This window comes from Cervus canadensis, chromosome 4, assembly GCF_019320065.1.
Source record: "Cervus canadensis isolate Bull #8, Minnesota chromosome 4, ASM1932006v1, whole genome shotgun sequence".
NCBI lineage: Eukaryota > Metazoa > Chordata > Mammalia > Artiodactyla > Cervidae > Cervus > Cervus canadensis.
In genome coordinates, this window is record NC_057389.1 from 35,728,041 (window position 1) to 35,747,621 (window position 19,581).

The following is a 19,581-nucleotide window of genomic DNA, read 5'->3' on the forward strand; positions in this document are numbered from 1 at the left end:
CAATCAAGAATGTATTCTCAAGTCAAATAAAGGAAAACACTATTTTGTCTGGAAAACTTGAGATGATCCTATTTATGTAAGCATTTCTGAAAAAAATTATCACATAAGTATAAAATCCATTATTCTAGAACATAAGTTTTCAATTCTTCCATGCAAATCAGAGTGAGGTTGTTCAGTAATGTTAGATATATGCTTAGTCTTATACAAAATTGCCAAATTGTTCCCCGTTTTTATTTTTTTTGTTCCCTGTTTTTAATTCTCACCAGTAATGTATGAGAGTTCCATTTGGTCCACATACTTACCAACCCCTGGTCTTGTCAGTACTGGTTTTGTTTTACCCATTCTGGTCGGTGTGTAGTGTTAAAAACCACATTGTGGTTTTAGCTTGCATTTATCTCAAGGTAATGTGGGATTTATTTTCATGTGCTTATTGACACCACACTAACTTAACTGAATCTCAAAGGCAGTATGCTGAACCTACATATATGACGTTCCTGAAAAGAAAACTACAGTGATGAAGTAGTAGTTGTTTCCAGGAGTTAAGAGTGGGGGAAGGATGTGGCTACAAGGGGTTCCAGGAGGAACTTTTGTGGCTGCTGGTAGAACTGTTCAGCGGCCTGATTTGGGATACTGAATTATAAGAATTTACATGTGTGTTAAAATCCATACAACTGTACACTGATACAGGTCAGTTTGCTGTCTGTATGTTAACTTAAAAATAAAACTATTATGCTGTAAAGTAAATCACTGAATTTTTCAAAATATTCTTTGACATGAGACTTTTGTGAAATTTCCTAAAGTATGAGGTGAGTCTAAGCACTAAAAAATCTCCTGGGGAAAAGGAAACTTTTTATTAATAAAATGGTAGTTTTTCTTTTTTCTTATTTGATGTGTATATTTTTATATATCTTTCTTTTTTTTTAATCAAAAGATCTTTATTTTTTTTTTCATTTATTTTTATTAGTTGGAGGCTAATTACTTTACAATATTGTAGTGGGCTTTGTCATACATTGACATGAATCAGCCATGGAGTTACATGTATTCCCCATCCCGATCCCCCCTCCCACCTCCCCCTCTACCCAAGCTCTAAGAAGTATTACCTTCTGTGGTTCTATTTTATGTAGATAAAGTTCAATAATATATTTTATGGATAGGAATAAACGTACATTTGTTAATGTTCCCTGTGAGAATCTGTTAAAATTTAAAAATCATTCAGGCCAATAACTGTTTCCCAGAAAGCCTATTAATTTGGAATTAAACTATCTTTTCCATTTTTTAGATGCAAAACATTTATCTTTATAAAAATATATGTTTAAACACACAAGTTAAATATAGTATAATCATTTCATAGTGCCATAATTTTATGGCATTCATAATGATGCCAAAATAATACCATGTTTTAAGTAATTGATATAATAGCAATTCAATTAGTTCATTTTTTTTCCTGCTAGGATTTTGCAGCAAGATGTAGAGCAACACTATATATAATTTTAAGGAAGCTATAGGTAAACAGTTTAGTTAATTGTCAAGCAACTGAAAATTATTAGGCAAACTGCAACTCTCACCATTCCCCAAATCATAGAGGCACACTTCTTCCATAAGAACAAAACTGATGGTATTATTGTATGAAGTATTTTCCTGAATTTAAAATATTCACTATGGCCACAAGACTGTACCATACAAAGTAGCATGCTGCCTCCCAAATCCTATATCCTGACCTCTTCATCCATGATCACTGTCCTCTAGACATGTGGGCTATTTTTATTTCCTGACCCACACCAAATTTTTCCTCTATCCAAGGCCCTTGAACCTGCTGTTACCCATACTAAGAAAGGGCTTCTCTTCAATCTTTTCATGGCTATTTTTTTTTTAAATATGCTTACAATCTCAACTTCTTATCCATTACTCATATAGGACTTTCCTGCGTTTTCTAATATAGATTGTTTCTTTTTTCATCACATCACACCTTTTAGTTATGTAACATTTATCACAATTTGAAAAGTTGTTTATTTACTATCTGCCTGTTCCTAGATTGCAATGTCTAAGAGGATTAAGAAGATGTCTATTTTTCCGTTTTAATCTCAATCCCTAGTACATTGCCAAACAAGTATTAGGAATGTAATAACTATTTATAGCAAGAAGGCAGGAGGCAAGAAGGAGGAAATTTGTCTACTTTGCATTTATTTTCATTCTGCATTTAACATAGTACTTGAGAGCTTGACTCTTTTTTATGTTCATTATATTGAAAACTAATATATGTGTAGAGATATACACATAGGTGGTGGTTTTCCTGGTGCATACATTTGAGAAAATTTTAACTCTACACTTAAATTCTTAACAGTTTATTGAATCTAAATTACATCTGTATTTAGGAAAATACTTGTTAGGAAAAAAGTTTCTCTGCTGTATGGAGAATGAATCAGAAGGCAGCAAAACTGGCATCAGAAAAGTACATTAGATGGCTGATACAGTAACCTAGGAGACAGATGGAGTTGAATTTTACCCTATTATCAGATCCATAAGGGACACACAAAAAATGAGGAATCAGTCAAAAACTTGAATAGAAAAATACAGCTCTCTCTTCTTCGCATATAGTTAAAAAAACTGTCTTCAGGAAGAAGTCCCATGTGTCAGCACATATTTCATTGTTATTGGGACCTAGTCCATACATAATAGAAATTTTATTATATATAATGTTGATCTAAAATGAATGAACAATATGGTCATTCCAGAAACTTAGGGGGCTTTATCCAATTTTCTCATCTTATACAAATTAAGACAGGGGAATAGAGAATCACGGAATTTTTATCAAGAAACCCCTCTCCTGTACTTTCCCCAAGTTCAAAGTTTAATAGGGGTGGAGAGGCTACTTGTGCCTCTTGGGATATCCCAGGAAATAAATAATGATCCTGTAGTAGTAAAAACAATAACAACAACATATAAGAGAAGCTTAATACATGCCATGTTCAATGTATTATGTCAATTACTACCCAAAATAAGCTTAGGAGGAATTATTATCTTCTTCGTTTTTATACAAAGAGACTAAGGATGACTGAAGTTAAGTAAATTTACTGAAGGTCATCAAGTAGTGAGTGTCAAGGGTAGAAATATGAATACCTGTCAAGTGTAGGTCCATAACTTATGCTCTTAAGGACTGCGCTATACTGTAGGACTTGCTTTTTTGTTTTGGTCACCAGCCGTGTATGCTGAACTTAGTTGCTATGGAAAAGATGAAAAGATTTTTCTAAAAGAAGATAAATTTCAGGGAAAGGGATATGCCATTATTATTATTTAATTAAACAGTAATTACTGAACATTTATTAGAAGCAAGGCACTTCTCTAAAAGTCTGGAGTATAGCAGTGGACAAGACAGCATCTCTGTTCTCGTGCATCCTGGATTCTAGCTGAGTGAGACAGAAAGTAAAAAATTAAAATACTAAATCAGTAGGTGTCATAATACAAAAATTTTCTAATTACTGAAGACTGTAAATACTGGGCAAAGGGGAAACATAGAAGAGAACTGGAGTTATGAATATAGGATTGAGGGACATTTGCAATAGTGCATTGAATGATCAGTGTAGGCATTGAGAAGGCAATATTTGAGAAAGATGTGAAGAAGGTGAACAAAGTAGTGGATATCAGGCAGGGAGAAATGAATCAAATAGGGAACATAATACTAAATATATTTTCTTAAATACTAAAAAAAAAGTGTTACCATAACAGAACTGAGAAAAAATGAGAGATGTTATACTCTCATTTAACACAAATGTGGTGGATTCCCAAGAAGAGGCAGAACTTGCTAAAGCAAAAACCAGTCCTGCATTCTTTCTCCTTCACCCAGTTTGGGATCATATAATGGAAGTTAAAAGACTGAATGAGAAAGCAGTTCTTGTGGAATAAGGTTATTGGCCTAAGTGCAGAAAGAGCTGCAGCAGTTTCATGTTCCCTCCTCACAGTGACATATGTTCCACTTCTCCCTCAAGGCAAGTGAAAAGCAAAGTCAAGAAACTTACTCATAGATGTCTACCATTTAGCGAAGACTAACAGAGATAACTGCTATCTCTACCCAAAACAGAGAACTTGCATTATTTACTTCTTAATGCTGTTTCAGCACAGCGTAGACAGAGAATTCTTAGCAAAATTTGGCCTGTGGTCTCTATAATTTAAGCAGCCCAGGTGACAAATGTAGCTTGATTCTTTCCTGAAAAAGTCTAAAGAAGATAGGCTGGTTTGAACAATCCCTATAGTGAATCTGTGTCAGAAAAACACCATTACTTTCAGAAGCTGACAAGTAATTTTTCAGAGTCTGTTTTTCATTCATTCATTCTTCCTGAGCTAAATGGATGCCAGAAAAATAGTCATGCTGGAATCATCTTGAAAAGACTGTTTATTTAGAGCTTATAATGCAACTCTAGTAAGAAAATGCTAATAGAAAGTCAGAGTGGATGTATTTTTGGAATGGAACGAAGGACTGTCGTGAAACATCAAGTCCCTACAGCATGACCCATGTCAGGGAATAGTGCAAGTCTCAAGGTTCCCAGGGGGAGGAAGGAGGAGGGTTAGCTTCACGGAACCCGTATAACTCCCCCATGAAGGAATGACTCGGCATGTAAGCATCTTTCACCCAGAAAGTACAGTAAGATCTTTCTGCAAATGTAACCGTCCTCCCTAGCTCGACCCTAATCTTGAAAAAAGCCAAATGCAGCGTAATAAAAAGAGGAGGAGCCTTTACAACATGATGTAATAGGTGGGCTGCAGAAATCTTAAGTCAGGCCTAATGAGAGAACAGAAAAAATAAAAAAAATAAAATAAAAAAATTAAAGTGAGTGAGAGATTGAAGGATCAATTTAGATGAATTTAATACCTGAAAATGAGATTGCAATCTCTAAAATGAATGGAAAATTTTGACATTAGATATATATTGTCCAGATGTGGTGTCGGGGGCAGGGGGAGGGGTAGATTCAACAGATGATGTTTAAAAAGAAACACAATTTCTGGACCATACTATTTAATTCCATCATGCTCAATAAATCAGTTACAGAGAAATTCAACCATATTTTAAGTATAATTTCATAATAGAAGGCACACAGTGAAAGATGTTTAAATTAATAACATTAAATCTAAACATGACTGTATTTCTGTTACCATTCACTCTCCCAATTATTAGGGGTGAACATCATCTATCACAATATATCAATATCAATTAAATATCTTACAGATATAAAACAAATGGTGATTATAGGGTTAAGGGACTTCCCTGAGATAATTTAGTTTACAAATTATACCATACACAAAAATAAACTCAAAATGGATTAAAGACCTGAATGTAAGGCTGGACACTATAAAACTCTTAGAGGAAAACGTAGGCAGAACATTCTGACATAAACTGCAGCAATGTCTTTTTCAATCTATCTCCTAGAGTAATGAAGGAAAAAACAAAACAAAACAAATGGGACCTAATTAAACTCAAAAGCTTTTGCATAGCAAAAGAAACCATAAGCAAAACAAAAAGACAACCCATGGAAAGGGAGAAAATATTTGCAAAGGATGCAACTGACGAGGGATTAATCTCCAAAATTTACAAACAGTTCATGCAGCTCAATATCAAAAAACCAAACAATCCAATTAAAATATAGACAGAAAACCTAAATAGACGTTTCTCCAAAGAAGACATACAGATGGCCAAGAGGCATGTGAAAAGATGCTCAACATTGCTAATTACTAGAGAAATGCAAATCAAAACTATAATGAGGTACCACTTCACACCAGTCAGAATGGCCATCATCAAAATGTCTAACAATAAATGCTGGGGAGGGTGTGGAGAAAAGGGAACCATTCTACACTGTTGATGGGAATGTAAATTGGTTCAGCCATGACGGAAAACAGTATGGAGGTTCCTTAAAAAATTAAAAATAAAACTACCATATGACCTAGCAATCCCACTCCCGGACATGTGTATGGAGAAAAACTTGGTTTTAAAGGATGCATGCACCCCAGTGTTCCTTGCCACACTGTTTACAATAGCAAAGACATGGAAGCAACAAAATGTTCATCAACAGATGAGTGAGTAAAGGTGATGTGGGACATACATACAGCTGCATATTACTCAGGTATTAGAAGGAATGAAATAATGCTATTTACAGAAACATTGATGGACCTAGAGATTATCATACTAAGTGAAGTAACAGACACAGAAACATAAATATCATATGAAATTGCTTATATGCAGAAAGAAAGTGAAAGTGAAAGTCACTTAGTCATGTCCGACTCTTTGTGTCCCCATGGACTCTATAGTCCTTGGAATTCTCCAGGCCAGAATACTGGAGTGGGTAACCTTTCCCTTCTCCAGGGGATCTTCCCAACCCAGGGATCGAACCCAGGTCTCCCTCATTGCAGGCAGATTCTTTACCAGCTGAGCCACAAGGAAAGCCCAAGAATACTGGAGTGGGTAGCCTATCCCTTCTCCAGCAGATCTTTCTGACCTAGGAATCGAACCGGGGTCTCCTGCATTGCAGGCAAATTCTTTACCAACTGAGCTATCAGGGAAGCCCTTATATGCAGAATCTGATGCAAATAAACTTATTTACACACCAGAAATAGATTCACAGATGTAGAAAATGAATTTACAGTTACCAGGGTGGGAAGGTCAAGGAGGTGATAGATCCGGAGTTTGGGATTGACACATACATACTGCTATATTTAAAATAGATAAGCAACAAGGACCTACTGTATATAGCACAAGGAACTCCGCTAAATATTCTGTAATAACCTAAATGGGAAAAGGAATCGAGAAAGTATAGACACTTGTATATGTATAACTGAATCATTTTGTTGCACACTTGAAACTATTGTGGCATTGGTAATAAATGACACTCCAATATAAAGTAAAAATTGTTTTAAGTTCTAAAAATTAAAAAGAGATTAAAAATTACCTTGATGTAGAATAAGCTAAAAGTGTCTAAATTTTTCTAATTTCTTATAATTTGACTAATGAAATAATGGGTTTATGAAGCTTATAAAGTAATTATTTAAGTAATTTAAGTAATTAATTAAATATATGTTGATGAAGTTAATGAAGAATAATCAATTTCAAATGTACACTTCTTTCAAATTTGGAAGTTTTTTCTGAAAATTATTAAGAACTAATTTTAAAATAAAGAATGTAGGTGTTTATTAACAAAGTTAAAGGGAGATAATTTGGTTAAATGATAATTTTTACCTGGAATTATAAAGATATTGCTATTGACTTTAAAAATCATCACTTTGAATTTTCCTTCTAAGAACTACTATGGAAAATTAGTTTTCCATTAAAAATAAGAAATATATGATTATTATCTCAAATTATTACCACCACCAACCACCACCACCTCAAATTTAAAATGTCTTATTCTTTATTTTGAATTATTTAAGAACATGTATTTACTCAATTTCTCTTATATAATATATATTTCATAAGATTAAAAAAGGCATTATCCAAAGTTGCAGGTTTGTGTGTACATGCATAAGTATAGGACACCAGGCTTTCAGAATGATGATTATTTTAAAGAAGTTAAATATATACTTGCTTATTCTAAGACTAAGATGAAGGGAGGAGATGCTAGATTAAAACAGGTAAAATAGATTTTAAAAACTGATAATTTATTAACATAATTCCTAGCATCTATTCTTTTGCTGAAAGATTATAGTTTATTATTATTTAAAAGTAACTGAGGGAGTTCCCCAGTGGCCAAGTAGTTAGGATTCTGGGCTTTCACTGCCATGGCCCAAGTTCAATTCCTGGTCTGAGAACTGAAATCCTACATGCCCCCCAGTCTCCTTCTGTACATATTTTTAAAGGTCATACACAGTACATTTTGCACATAACTTTAAAATCTTCAAAACTCTCACTATATTTTTTACCATATTGTATCCAACTCTGAAATTAATTGATGCTCAACAGGTATTTATATTTAAGATGGTTGTGTGTGTGTGTGTCTGTTTTTCCCCATTTGACGTAGTTGACTATATTGGATTGACAAAGAATCAGGGAAGATGCCTCAGCTGGAGGCAGTGGTAGGAGAATAAATCTACTTTTTCGCATCTGTAACTTGAAGACCTACTTACTGGATGGGGTGAGTAGAGCATAAGTCCTTCAACTGGCCATTGACAGGTAAATTTAGTTTGTGTTAAAATTATGGCACAAATGATGTGTTACATTATTTAATTATCCTTAATATAGTTCTAGTCTACTGCATAACTTTTAAATAGCAAAAAAAGAAATTGTTTTTAGAACATTAAAAAATTTTCACCATTTTTCTTCCAAAATATACTACTCATTTTCAAGTGAAAAGACTTCTTCAACTGAGGTTAAAAAAAAAAAAAAAAAAAAAACCAGCAATAACTATTATAACAAAGAAAAGGATGTTACCAACAAATTAGATCAGTTTTAGCTAGTTTGTGGATCTACCTTAATTTCTCTGTCCTATGCTTTCACCAGTTAGAAAACTGTCATAGTCTCTCATAGCACCATGTGCCTTTGCTATGTAGTATTTATCTAAGTTAAAGCTTAGTAAAACTTTGATCATTGCCTGCCACCCCATGAAACTGCAAACTCCATGAGGACAGAATTATGGCTTTTGCTACCCCATAGTTATATAGTTACTAGCATAGAACTAGCTGAAATACTAGTTACTTCTATAGCTTATATCTAGAGTTTTTTCCTTACTTATTGTATTTCAAATGTGTTTTCAAAAGCAATTTATAAAAAGGGACTGTTAACCTGCACAAAAGAACACAAATAATTCATTTATTTCTTTCTACCAAGGTTATATTGACAAGTTATATTCAGTTTGTTTTGGCCATTTAATTTAAATGTGCCTAAATAAATTACAGAACTTGTTATTTATCTGTCTCACTACATAGACTTTGGTGCTACTATGATACTCGTGTTCATGGCAGGGTTTCAGTTATTACAAAGGACCTTGGCTTAAAAAGCACCTTTTGTTTTCCCCACTATTATGTTATTTGGTATTCATAAGGTTTTCTTTATATCAGGACTACTTATTTACATATTTATGTATTATATTATTATAGTACTTTATCTTGAGAGTTACATAACAATTTCATAATAATATAGAATTATTACCATATTTGCCCTCTTATTTTATACTGTAGGGATTAATGTGATTTGGAGTTAAATTTTATTTTGACCCTAAATCACTAATGTGTAACTTTAAAGTAGTTTTTTTAAAATTTCCTTTTAAAAGATACATATTCTCTAGAATACAGAAGAAATGAATAGCAAATAACCTTCCCAGTAAAGCAAACTGGAGAAGTCTTTTACATCTCAAAACAATCCAAGTATTTTTCTTATTTTTACAGAGAAAAAGAGACAGGTGAATGGTGAATGGTGTGGTGTATTACACTAGAAATATATGACTGGGGAAATCTTAACCCCTACTCCACCACCAAAATTCAGAAGAGTTGGGCCATTTTCAGAACTGCTCTATATCTTGTTTTTAAGAGTCAGAAAAGTAAAATATTATTTTCCTCATCTAACTTACAAAGCTATAGAAGGAGAAAAAGTGTGCATGCCAATATTCTCAGGAAAAAAAAGCCCCAATATCTAGAAAGTGTAAATTGTTTTCCTCCAGAAATGAAAAAAGCTCTTTAAGTTTTCACATAACAAAGAAGTTAATCAAGCTGTTGCTTGTATGATTGAGGTGATTAAAACTGTTAACTTTAAATATCTATACACTGAAGATAAAGATATCCAGATATTGAAGCAGCAATATTTTTTTCTACTTTCATTGTCAGTATGATTGCCTCAATATAGAATTTTTGTAGGACAACTATGTGACAACAATCAACAAGTCATCCTATAAATTTTCTCAATAGAAGACAAAGTTTTTTTGAAAATGGGATGACAAGGAGTGGTTAACTTTCTGGGTAATGACTGAACTGCAGATTAAACTACTCTTTAGTTACACATAGCCATTAAGAAAATACACTTTCTAAACATTTTTCCCAGGTATTAATATCATTTAATATGTTATTAAACTAATAAAATAACAATACTGGATTATTTCTAAGCATATCTTTTAGAGCTTTCAATCAAAAGTGCAAGATAAATTTTAAAATGGAGTGACTAATGCAGACTGAGGACCTCAAGCCACACTACTAGGTAAATTCAATCTTTAAAGTTATTTAGTGGGCTAATAGAATGTATATCCATACTAGCTTCCATTGTATGATGGTAGAATCAGATAATTATAAAAATTAAAATTGATCAGTTAACTACACTTATAAGCAAGCAGTACTGAGCAAATGAACCTGATGAAAAAAATCAGAATAAAAAAACAAAATAGAAAACAAAATTTGGAAAATAGTGACAGATATAAAATGTAGCCAGTTATCATTACCATGTATGAACATATAATTCTAAAATATTTTTTGAGAGAACATGCCAAGTCACCTTTTATTTATACAGAAAAGTTGTATTTAGCAAAGGACACATCAAGGTCAGAGTGGCTATGGCCCAAGAGACAAGGCAGGGAGGTGACAGGCCTTCTGAGAACCTGCTTCAGGAGAAGGGGTCTGGGGCAAAGTGATGAGATGATAAGTGGTGAGTGCTGGCAGCCACAGGAAGGAGAAAGCTCCAGTTGCATCAACGAGGTTGGCAGGTCATGCGTGGAACTCACATCCACTCACTGATACTAGTAGGGCTGGGGCGGGGAGGAGGGTGGGGGAAATTAGTGCTATTAACTGGAGTGAGAGCCGCACCCTGGTTCCTGGAAAACACCCACCAAGAGACACAGGAACGAACCCCAGGATGGTGTGAAGTGTATGTAAGTGTGCACATTTATCGTTATATATCTCTATATCTGTCCACATACATACCTAATCATTATTTTGTTACTTCTAATTATCTGTTGCTTTTAAGCAAGTCTAGTGTCTCTATAATCTTGGTTTCCAAGTCAAATGTTGTTGACAAAAACTACTTAACAAATGTTGGTAAAATTTTGTGTGTGTGTGTGTATATATACACATGATATAAAATAAATATATTTTATACACTGAAATAGATTGCATAACTTGGCATATGTTCATTAAAATCTATATTATATATTAATATTTATATGTAAAATCTGGTTCCATGTATGTGTACACATGACACAAGTGGATTGGAAAATCTGAAATTGATGTTTCATTGTAACTATTTCTGACTTTGAAGAAGTCACATAAGTCTTTTATAACTCACATGGATTTCTTATAACCAGTAGCAGGAAGATGAATTCTTTCTTTCATAATTGCCTGAATAAGAAATGTGCCCATCACAACTGAAATCCTGTATCTTTAAGCACTTAAATTGTTTGGATCTGTGATGGTCAAACAGTTCCTGAAATGCACTAACTATAAAGTTTTTCCCAGTCTTCCAAGGTCTGTGATTTTAGCAGAAGTACTTTGGACAGTCATGTAGGGGAGGAAAATAATTTCCCTTCTACACTTGTAGATTCTTGGTTGAGACATCATTGCATTAATAAGATTCACAAGAGAGAGAAGAAAAAAAAAAAAAAGCGAACAGAAATGTAGTAACATGTATACTTTCTGTATACACAGGAGATACCCAGAAAAGCTAAGTCCTTCAAATGGCCCAAGCCACCTCCTTATATCCAGTGTCTGGTTAAAGACAAAAGATGTGAGCAGGGGGAGCCAGTTGAGGGCAGTTATTGAGTAAAGCACTGTCAACAAGGGGATGGTTGTTGGGCAGATTCAAGTCTCTGCCTTCAACATTGTAAGTTTTGAGATATTTACCCAAACTCTTCTTTCTGGTACAGGGATGGAGATACTCATAAAAATGGAGATTTCTGGTATTTGAATGACTCTTACAAAAGGAAACTTCCACTCAGTTTTAAGCTTCACACCTGTATGTGCTGTTTGTTAAAAATAATAAGCCTAAAATAATCCTTATGCCGAAGAGGCAATGTTGGGTTGGCAAATTCTGCTTCTTTTCAACAAATATATGTCATTTCAGTAAAGCCCGTGAAAGTCACTCAGTAGTGTTCTCCAGGCCAGAATACTGGAGTGGGTAGCCTTTCTCTTCTCCAGGGGATCTTCCCAACCCAGGGATCGAACTGGGGTCTTCTGCATTGCAGGCGGATTCTTTACCAACTGAACTATCAGGGAAGCCCTGGTAAAGCCATTGGTACTTAGATTGTGGAAAGTCTGTCTTGGAATTACTAGGAAGTTATTCTAGTCACGGTCCTAGCAAAATAATATTTACAACAAAGATAAAATCTCTAAACTCAGTCTTACATTCTTCCAGTTTGAGGAGAAATCCTTGTTGATATGATGCAAATTTTAAAATGTGTAGAACAGAGGCCTCTTTTGCTAAATAGTCTGTAATTCAATTACCTTGAGGAGATTATTCTAAACTGAGTCTAAGATATCAGATGCATTTATGTAACTAAATTAAAAGCTGATTTTTAAATTTCTGCCTATCATCCAGATGTTTTGTCTAGAAGGCAGTAGGCAGCTGGATCCTGGGAAATACTGAGTGATAAATATTTCTCTCTCTCTTTTTTTTTTTTAACAGATAGATGTTTGTCTCAGGGTAGACACTACTTGAAATGTTATATCTATAACTAAGCAAGTAAATATGCTGAGGAAGTGATTTTGATTCTTCTTTTCTAATAAGGCCAAGTGGAAAATCTGGAAAGATAGGAAACAACAAGCTTGTTTGGTTCAAGAATCATACAAGTTTATAAAGTTTCCCAGATGATTCATATGATAGCATTGTATAAAAATATGTGACAGTTTAGATAGTTCAGAAATTAACTATCCCCCACATAAGAGATATTAGCTATAAACATCCTCATACCAATGATTCATATTCCCCCTTGTTTTACTGTTGTAGAGACACAATCTAATTAGTCATTTTTAATTAGGGAAATTTACTCTTTGAAGTTATGTAAATAAAAAGTCATTAATTTTTTTAAATATTCCTTCAACTTTCTGATTCTACTACCACTGTTTACCCAAAAAGCCTTTTTTGAATTTTTCCTAGAAACTCACATTTTTCTAGTCACTTGCTGTCCTTCTTCAGGATCAGCTTCAGAGATCAAAGCTACTATTTTCATCCAGTTCTATTCAGCCATTCAAATGGCTTTTTTTTTCTTCTTTTTATGGGATTGCAACAAACTAAAACTCTGATCACATTCTCTGCACCAAACTACAATGACTCCATTCTCTGTCATTACTGAGAAAATGTGAAAATCCTCCTATTAAAGAGTTTTCATGACACATAACTCCCATTATTTAGAGCTCATCTAGTTACTATGCTAAGAATTGAAAATTAAAATGTATCCCTAAGTATTAGTTTTTATATAATATTTAGAAAGAAAAGGTAGGACTGTTGCTGTAAGAAGACATCTTAAATTTGATACTCTTACAAATAATAAAATTGCATGTTTTGGTTAAAATAAGTCCCTTGGAGATAAAATACATAAAAATGTACTCATCTATTTAATTATAAAGTTGCTTACTAAAATGAATATAAGTGTGTGGGAAGGAAAGTATATTTTAATCCACAGGTTTCATAAATGGTAGGAACATGAGAATGATGTTTTTCTATCAACAAGTAACTATAAATTCTCCAATTTTTGAAACAAATTAAAGGTTACATACTACATTAAATAGTAAAATATGTGTAAGTTTAATTAAAAACATTGTTTTTCCAGTATGCCACTAAAATGCATAACACATAAACTATTTTCAGTAAAAGGCCCTCTTCTGAGAAAGCTTCTTAATCTTACACTCTTAAAGAAAATGCATTCAATTTTTATAGTAATGGAGGAAGGTATGAAAAGTACTGGTAGTTTAAGCAGGCCCCTCTGTCTACTTAGAAACTCCAAAGAGAAGACTTTCACTCCTCGTTTTGCTTGGGTCTCCTTTTTATGGAAATCTTTTCCTCTCATTATCTACTCTAGAGAATGGAGGACCAGCAAAGTTAGCTTTTCAATACAATAAGAAGTTATTTTAATCTTCATCTCATTTATCTCCCTTTATTACAACTACTACATAACAGTATCAACTCCCAGGAATACCCTAGGCAATGGCTTGGTTTCTTCTATAGCTAGTTTCTCTTCTTTTCTTTCTTTGAGTAAGGGTTAGGGGTAGTATTTTTAGAGTTTTGTCTCAAAGTGACAGTAAAGAAGAGTGCAACTAATATAAGTACAATAGACCTCTAACCTGCCTTTAGATCTGGCTGGAAATCCTGATGGTGTGTGTTGGGTCAAGGGGGTTGTTTTTGTGGGTAGATAAATGATGAACTATATGTGAACTATATATATAAATGATGAACTATATATATTTCCTTGATATCTTTGGTGCAATGAAGTTTAAAAAAAAAAATAGGTGCAAAACACTTCACAACACAATCCTTTCCCATCTTTTCCATTCAGTGCAATAAGGCTCTAAGACATTAATGCTTAACTTCCCAATTTGGCATCACATTTACCTGGCTCAGCATATTTTTCAACACCGCAGCAAAGCCAACTCTTTCCCAGACCTATATCCCTCCATGCATTAACTACATTCTCCACCCCATGCCCAACAGTGCTCTCCTATCTCAAGGAGGGGGAACGGATAATCAAAACAGGGTCCCCAGACATCATCAGTGCTCCTTTGCTCCATTGGCATTCTGTCTTCACTATGACAATGTCCGGTGTAAATATAAAGTTGTCTTATGGGATTAGACAAGCTTCTTTGCCTTTGGCCCCGACAGGACTGCTGTCCCTGGTGCTGAACTATGTTACCCCACCAGGGAGTCTGCTGCCAGGTCAATGGGGCTGGATGGAAAACCTGGCTCACTGATCTTAAGAATGCTCAGGTGCAGAAACAAGAGATACTTTGGTCACAGGAGCAGAGCCCATCCCCCAACACACACACACACAAACACATCTGCCGGGTGTATGCCAGGACCCCATCTGTAGTGTTCTCTCCCAGACCCCCACCCAAACGCCTCCAACATGGCCTCAAATGACAGCATGTATCGGTAGAGCCCACCTAGACATCGGATTGCAGTACTATCAAAATGCTACTCCCCAAACGCAAAGTCTTTATGACGTTAGCTTTTCCATTCTAAAATAAATAAATAAAACCCATTAAATAAATAAATAAAAACGAAAGTGACCTTCCTTTTTTCTCCCTCCTTTTCTTGCCCCACATATTCACATTCTCCTAAATAACAAAGCCCCAAACCTCAGAACAGTCTTTTAAATCTGGGTGGTCTCCCTAGTTCCTTGGTCCCCACCCCTTCCCCCACCTCTCTGAAACAAAACGACGCCGAAAAGGGCATCTCTTACCCCGGGTAGAGCGATAGCAGGAGCAGAATCCACACCGTCATTTTCTGTGAAAATACAGGAGTCGAGTAGACTGAGCTTCCTGTGCTCCATATATTTGTCAAACTCATCGTTTTTTTTTTTTTTCCTCCCCTGCCTCTAGCCTCTAGGTTGCAGAAGAATCCCTCCCCTTTGTATTATTATTATGCTTATGATCTGATGGTGGCTCCCCCCACCTGCCTCTAGTAGGTCCGTCACTGGGGAGCTGTATTGCTACCAGCTTCGGGAATTAATATTCAGAGGGCAGAAATAACATCAGCACAAACGCTTGCAGATCCCATCAAAGCATCAGCTCACGGAGCAGCTTTCAAGTCTGGGGGAATAATATAATTGAGGCAGGGGGAGGGTACAGGGGGAGACGCACAGGAGACAAATAAGAGAATGAGAAACGCGGGCACACTCTCACACAGATTCATGTCCCCCCCGCACCACCACCACTCACACAGACTCTCCCAGGTCCATCGTTTTAGGTTTGTTTATTTGTTTGCTTTGTTTTGATTTTTCTTTTAGAGGGCAGCAAGTATGTATGGGTGTTGGGGGTGTGTGTATGTGTTTAAAAGAAATACTCGAGTCTCTGCGTGATTAACTATCACGCAGATTAACTATGAGGTCAAAGTGGAAGCGATGCGTGCTGCTGCAGAAGGAATTAACACATGCGTGGTATCTTTCCAGCGCTTTTTAACTCTTTGGTGCACACACACACGCATGCAACGAGAGGCTTTCCTGGAGACAAGAGATGCTTTAGTAATTTATATACTGTATCACCAGTGACAGAAGGTATCTCTTCAGATCTGCCAAGAATCCTTATTTAAAATCATGCAACATTAGAAATCATGGTTACATCGTAGGGGAAGGGAGAGCACGGGGTGGGGGAGGAGTGGTTGTTTCTCTGTAAACCACCCATTAAGAAAACAGATTTGGTGAATTTTTAATTTGAATGAAGAGAGAAAACATTGATAGAATTACAAACAAGAAGAATCTATGCTCCTCAGTATTCACTCCTCTTTCTGCTCTCCATCCCTAGTGAAAGTGTAAAGATACAAACTACTTGGATATTAAATAATATAAATATAAATGCATGAAAATAGCTGCCTAAAGCCTATAGGGGCCTGCTTCTTGAAAGGATGGTGGATAAAGGAGAAGGTCAAGATGACATTAACAATGTAAAGGGAATTCTATTTGCTCTGTGGGATTTGACTTTTGTTGTTGTTCTGCTTGGTGATAATTCTGAAAATTTCTGGAGTGGAAGAGTGGTGTTAGCATGCTGCTTTCTTCTCTAGAATGTTACCATGGATACTGATACATAGGAGATATCCTTTTATGTCAACTTAGTTCATCCACTGCAGAGGAAACCCCATTCACTCATCATGGAGAAGCAAGTGGAGGAGTGTTTCAAGGTTCCTGCAAAACTGAGACCATAGCAAAGATGTTCATGTAAAATTCCAAGTGAAGAGGACCAATCAGACCCCTTCCTGGAACACAGCAGAGAGTCAGTCCAAAACCAGTGCCTTTTCCACAATAAAGTCTTCCTGGTAGGGAACTTGAGTAAACAGTCCAGGATGCATAGGAATAGAGCATGGGATGAGTAGATGCACACTTCATCTGCAAACATAAAATATACTTAACGACAATAGAGAGAACTGTTGGCTTCCTTTAGACTGAGGAAACATATTCTGACACTAAAGCAAAAAACACCTGACAGACATGCCTGGAAACCTGCATGCCTTCAGAACTTAGACAGTTATTTATGGCATTTGAACAAAAGCCAATTAAAACAACAACAGTATTCACATGTAGTAGTCAACTTTTTTTTTTTTTTTGGTGGTGGTGATTAAATTAGAGACAGAAAAAAAATGAAAGTCTCTTCCTTTGCAATTTTCTTATTCCTTACTGCACTGTAAGGAATTTTGGCCCTCCTTATATTTATCTTTTTTTTTTTTTTTTTTTTAGAAAACAAGTCTATGTTGTTAATAGCTGTGTATTTATTTTCAGTTAAGACATTCTATCATATTTTTGTAGGCCAAAGCTTACATGTTCACATGCCTACAAAAACAAAGCAAGTGAGAGGAGTGAGAAAAAAAAAGAAAAAAGAGCTAGTTCTGAATCAGTATAGTAGTGGAAACCATGCATACTGGGCTGGTTGTACCCCATCTGAATGGAGTTGCCACTGTTCTGTTCCAGTCAGTTGCCAGAGGAAATAGGAATACAATTATGAGAAATATCCTAATTTTTCAAATACAAAGGAGGCCAAACTGAACAGATATACAGACCATTAAGTTGCAAATAAAAACTGATGTGACAATCCTGTCTTCTACCAAATAGAACACTTCCAATTTTCCAATTTAAGTTATTTTTTTCCTTTGAATTTAGTGACAAGCATAGTGAAGCAGTGAGAATGAATGCTATCACATTCACACAGTAGTAATTCAAATTTGATTCCTTACTGGTATCATAATGATCCCTGTAAATTATAAATTATTTCAATAATGGAATACATGCCAGAATATTAAGAGAAATCTATAGAGAAAATTTTACTATTTATAATATCTGGGTACAATTTTAACTGTGCTATTCCTGGCTTGCAAGTTGCAATTTGCCTTGGTGGATCTTTCCTATCTGGTGGCTGCTATTTGAAAAAAAAAATAGTATCTTAATATATTTTCTAAGATTTAACCACATACATATTCACTGGTATTTGTAAGAGACTTTGTCTAATAATTTTTTGTAATCACTTTCTAGTTATGAGTATAATCGCCTTTTATTTTTGCCCATTTTTAAGTTTATGTTTGATGCATATTTAAACAACCATTATTTGATAAACATTATGTTCATATTTTCACTGCAAACAATATATATATTGCTGAATGAAAAGTGAAAGTGAAGTCACTCAGCCGTGTCCGATGCTCTGCAACCCCATGGACTGTAGTCCGCCGGACTCCTCCATCCATGGGATTTTCCAAGCAAGCATACTGGAGTGGGTTGCCATTTCCTTCTCCAGGGGAATCTTTCTGACCCAGGGATCAAACCCAAGTCTCCCGCATTGCAGGCAGACTCTCTTCCATCTGAGCCACAACTTACACTAAAATTTTAAAATTATTAAAAAGTAGAAAGAAAAAACTACCACCTGCATGTTCTTATTCAAACAAGCCATTGCCAATATATTGGAAATTGTTTGGTGGACTAATTTTATCTGAATGAAGATTATTTTAATTTGATATTGTGTTATTATTACTATTACTATTATAATTACTATACCCAGAAGTGAATTATGAAGTCTAGGGTTGGATCAATTTGGTTGTCAACATCAAATCTCTTATCACATGTAGAATTAAAATAAATTACTTATGTTCTAGTTCTGCTAATGATGAAGTAGGCCAACGATTATGCAGATAACATTTATAACTTGTGGACAAATCATTAAATAAAAACTATGTAAACTCCTAGAAAGTTACCAAAAATGGGCAGAAAGTGATGAAAATTTGACCATAAAAAGAGGAAACTGGATTGGATGAGGTCTACGGTTTCCCCGAGGTCACTTAAAAGATGATGAAATTTTCCTCATTTGCTGGAGACTTCTCTGGTTTTAGCATGGAAAGTTTCATTCTAGGAAACGGTTGCAGAGGTATAGGATGATTAACATAAGCAGAAGGCAGCAACCTTAAATAACTCTTAGAGCAGCTCAAATTAAGGGAGAAATCAGAGAAACAAAGTAACAACAGAAAGGTTAGAGTCCAGGTCTGCATACAAACTTTTGTTTAGATACCTGTTTTTGAAGGGAAAGAGCAACAAGGCAAAAAACCTAAAATAAAGCAAAAACGGATCAACAAAATTGAGGTCAGGAAACAGTGGATGATCATATTAATGTGCTAAAAATAAACTATACATAGAATCAAATATCCAATAGATAGATCTGTCAGAAAAGTAAGGGGGGATAAAAGACCTTTTGAAATAAATGAAGGCTGAGAGAATTTGTCATCAACAAAGGTGAGATAAAAATAATGCTAAGGTAAATTCTTCAGGCTGAGCAAAGTGATGCCAGATGGGAACCCAGACCTGTGACAAATGAAGAACCCTGAAAATGGTCAACATATGAGGAAACTATATATACATTATGCAGTATTATATACATTATATATATAATGTATTTATTTGTTCTTTTAAAAAGCACCTAACTTTTTAATAGAAAAATTTTAACAGTGCA

At 34.9% G+C, this 19,581-nt stretch overlaps 1 protein-coding gene across 2 annotated transcripts in view; it reads right to left on the reverse strand.

The window, feature by feature from the left end:
* Window positions 1-15,702, reverse strand: part of GABRG2 (gamma-aminobutyric acid type A receptor subunit gamma2) — a 119,169-nt gene extending 103,467 nt beyond the window's left edge. The window contains exon 1 of one of the 2 annotated variants that reach the window (XM_043464779.1): window positions 15,345-15,702. In XM_043464779.1, coding sequence (XP_043320714.1) covers window positions 15,345-15,451 — 107 coding nt within the window. In that variant the 5' untranslated portion in view covers window positions 15,452-15,702. The remainder of the gene's footprint in view (window positions 1-15,344) is intronic. The other variant, XM_043464780.1, reaches the window with a different exon arrangement.
* Between the last annotated feature and the right edge of the window lie 3,879 nt (window positions 15,703-19,581).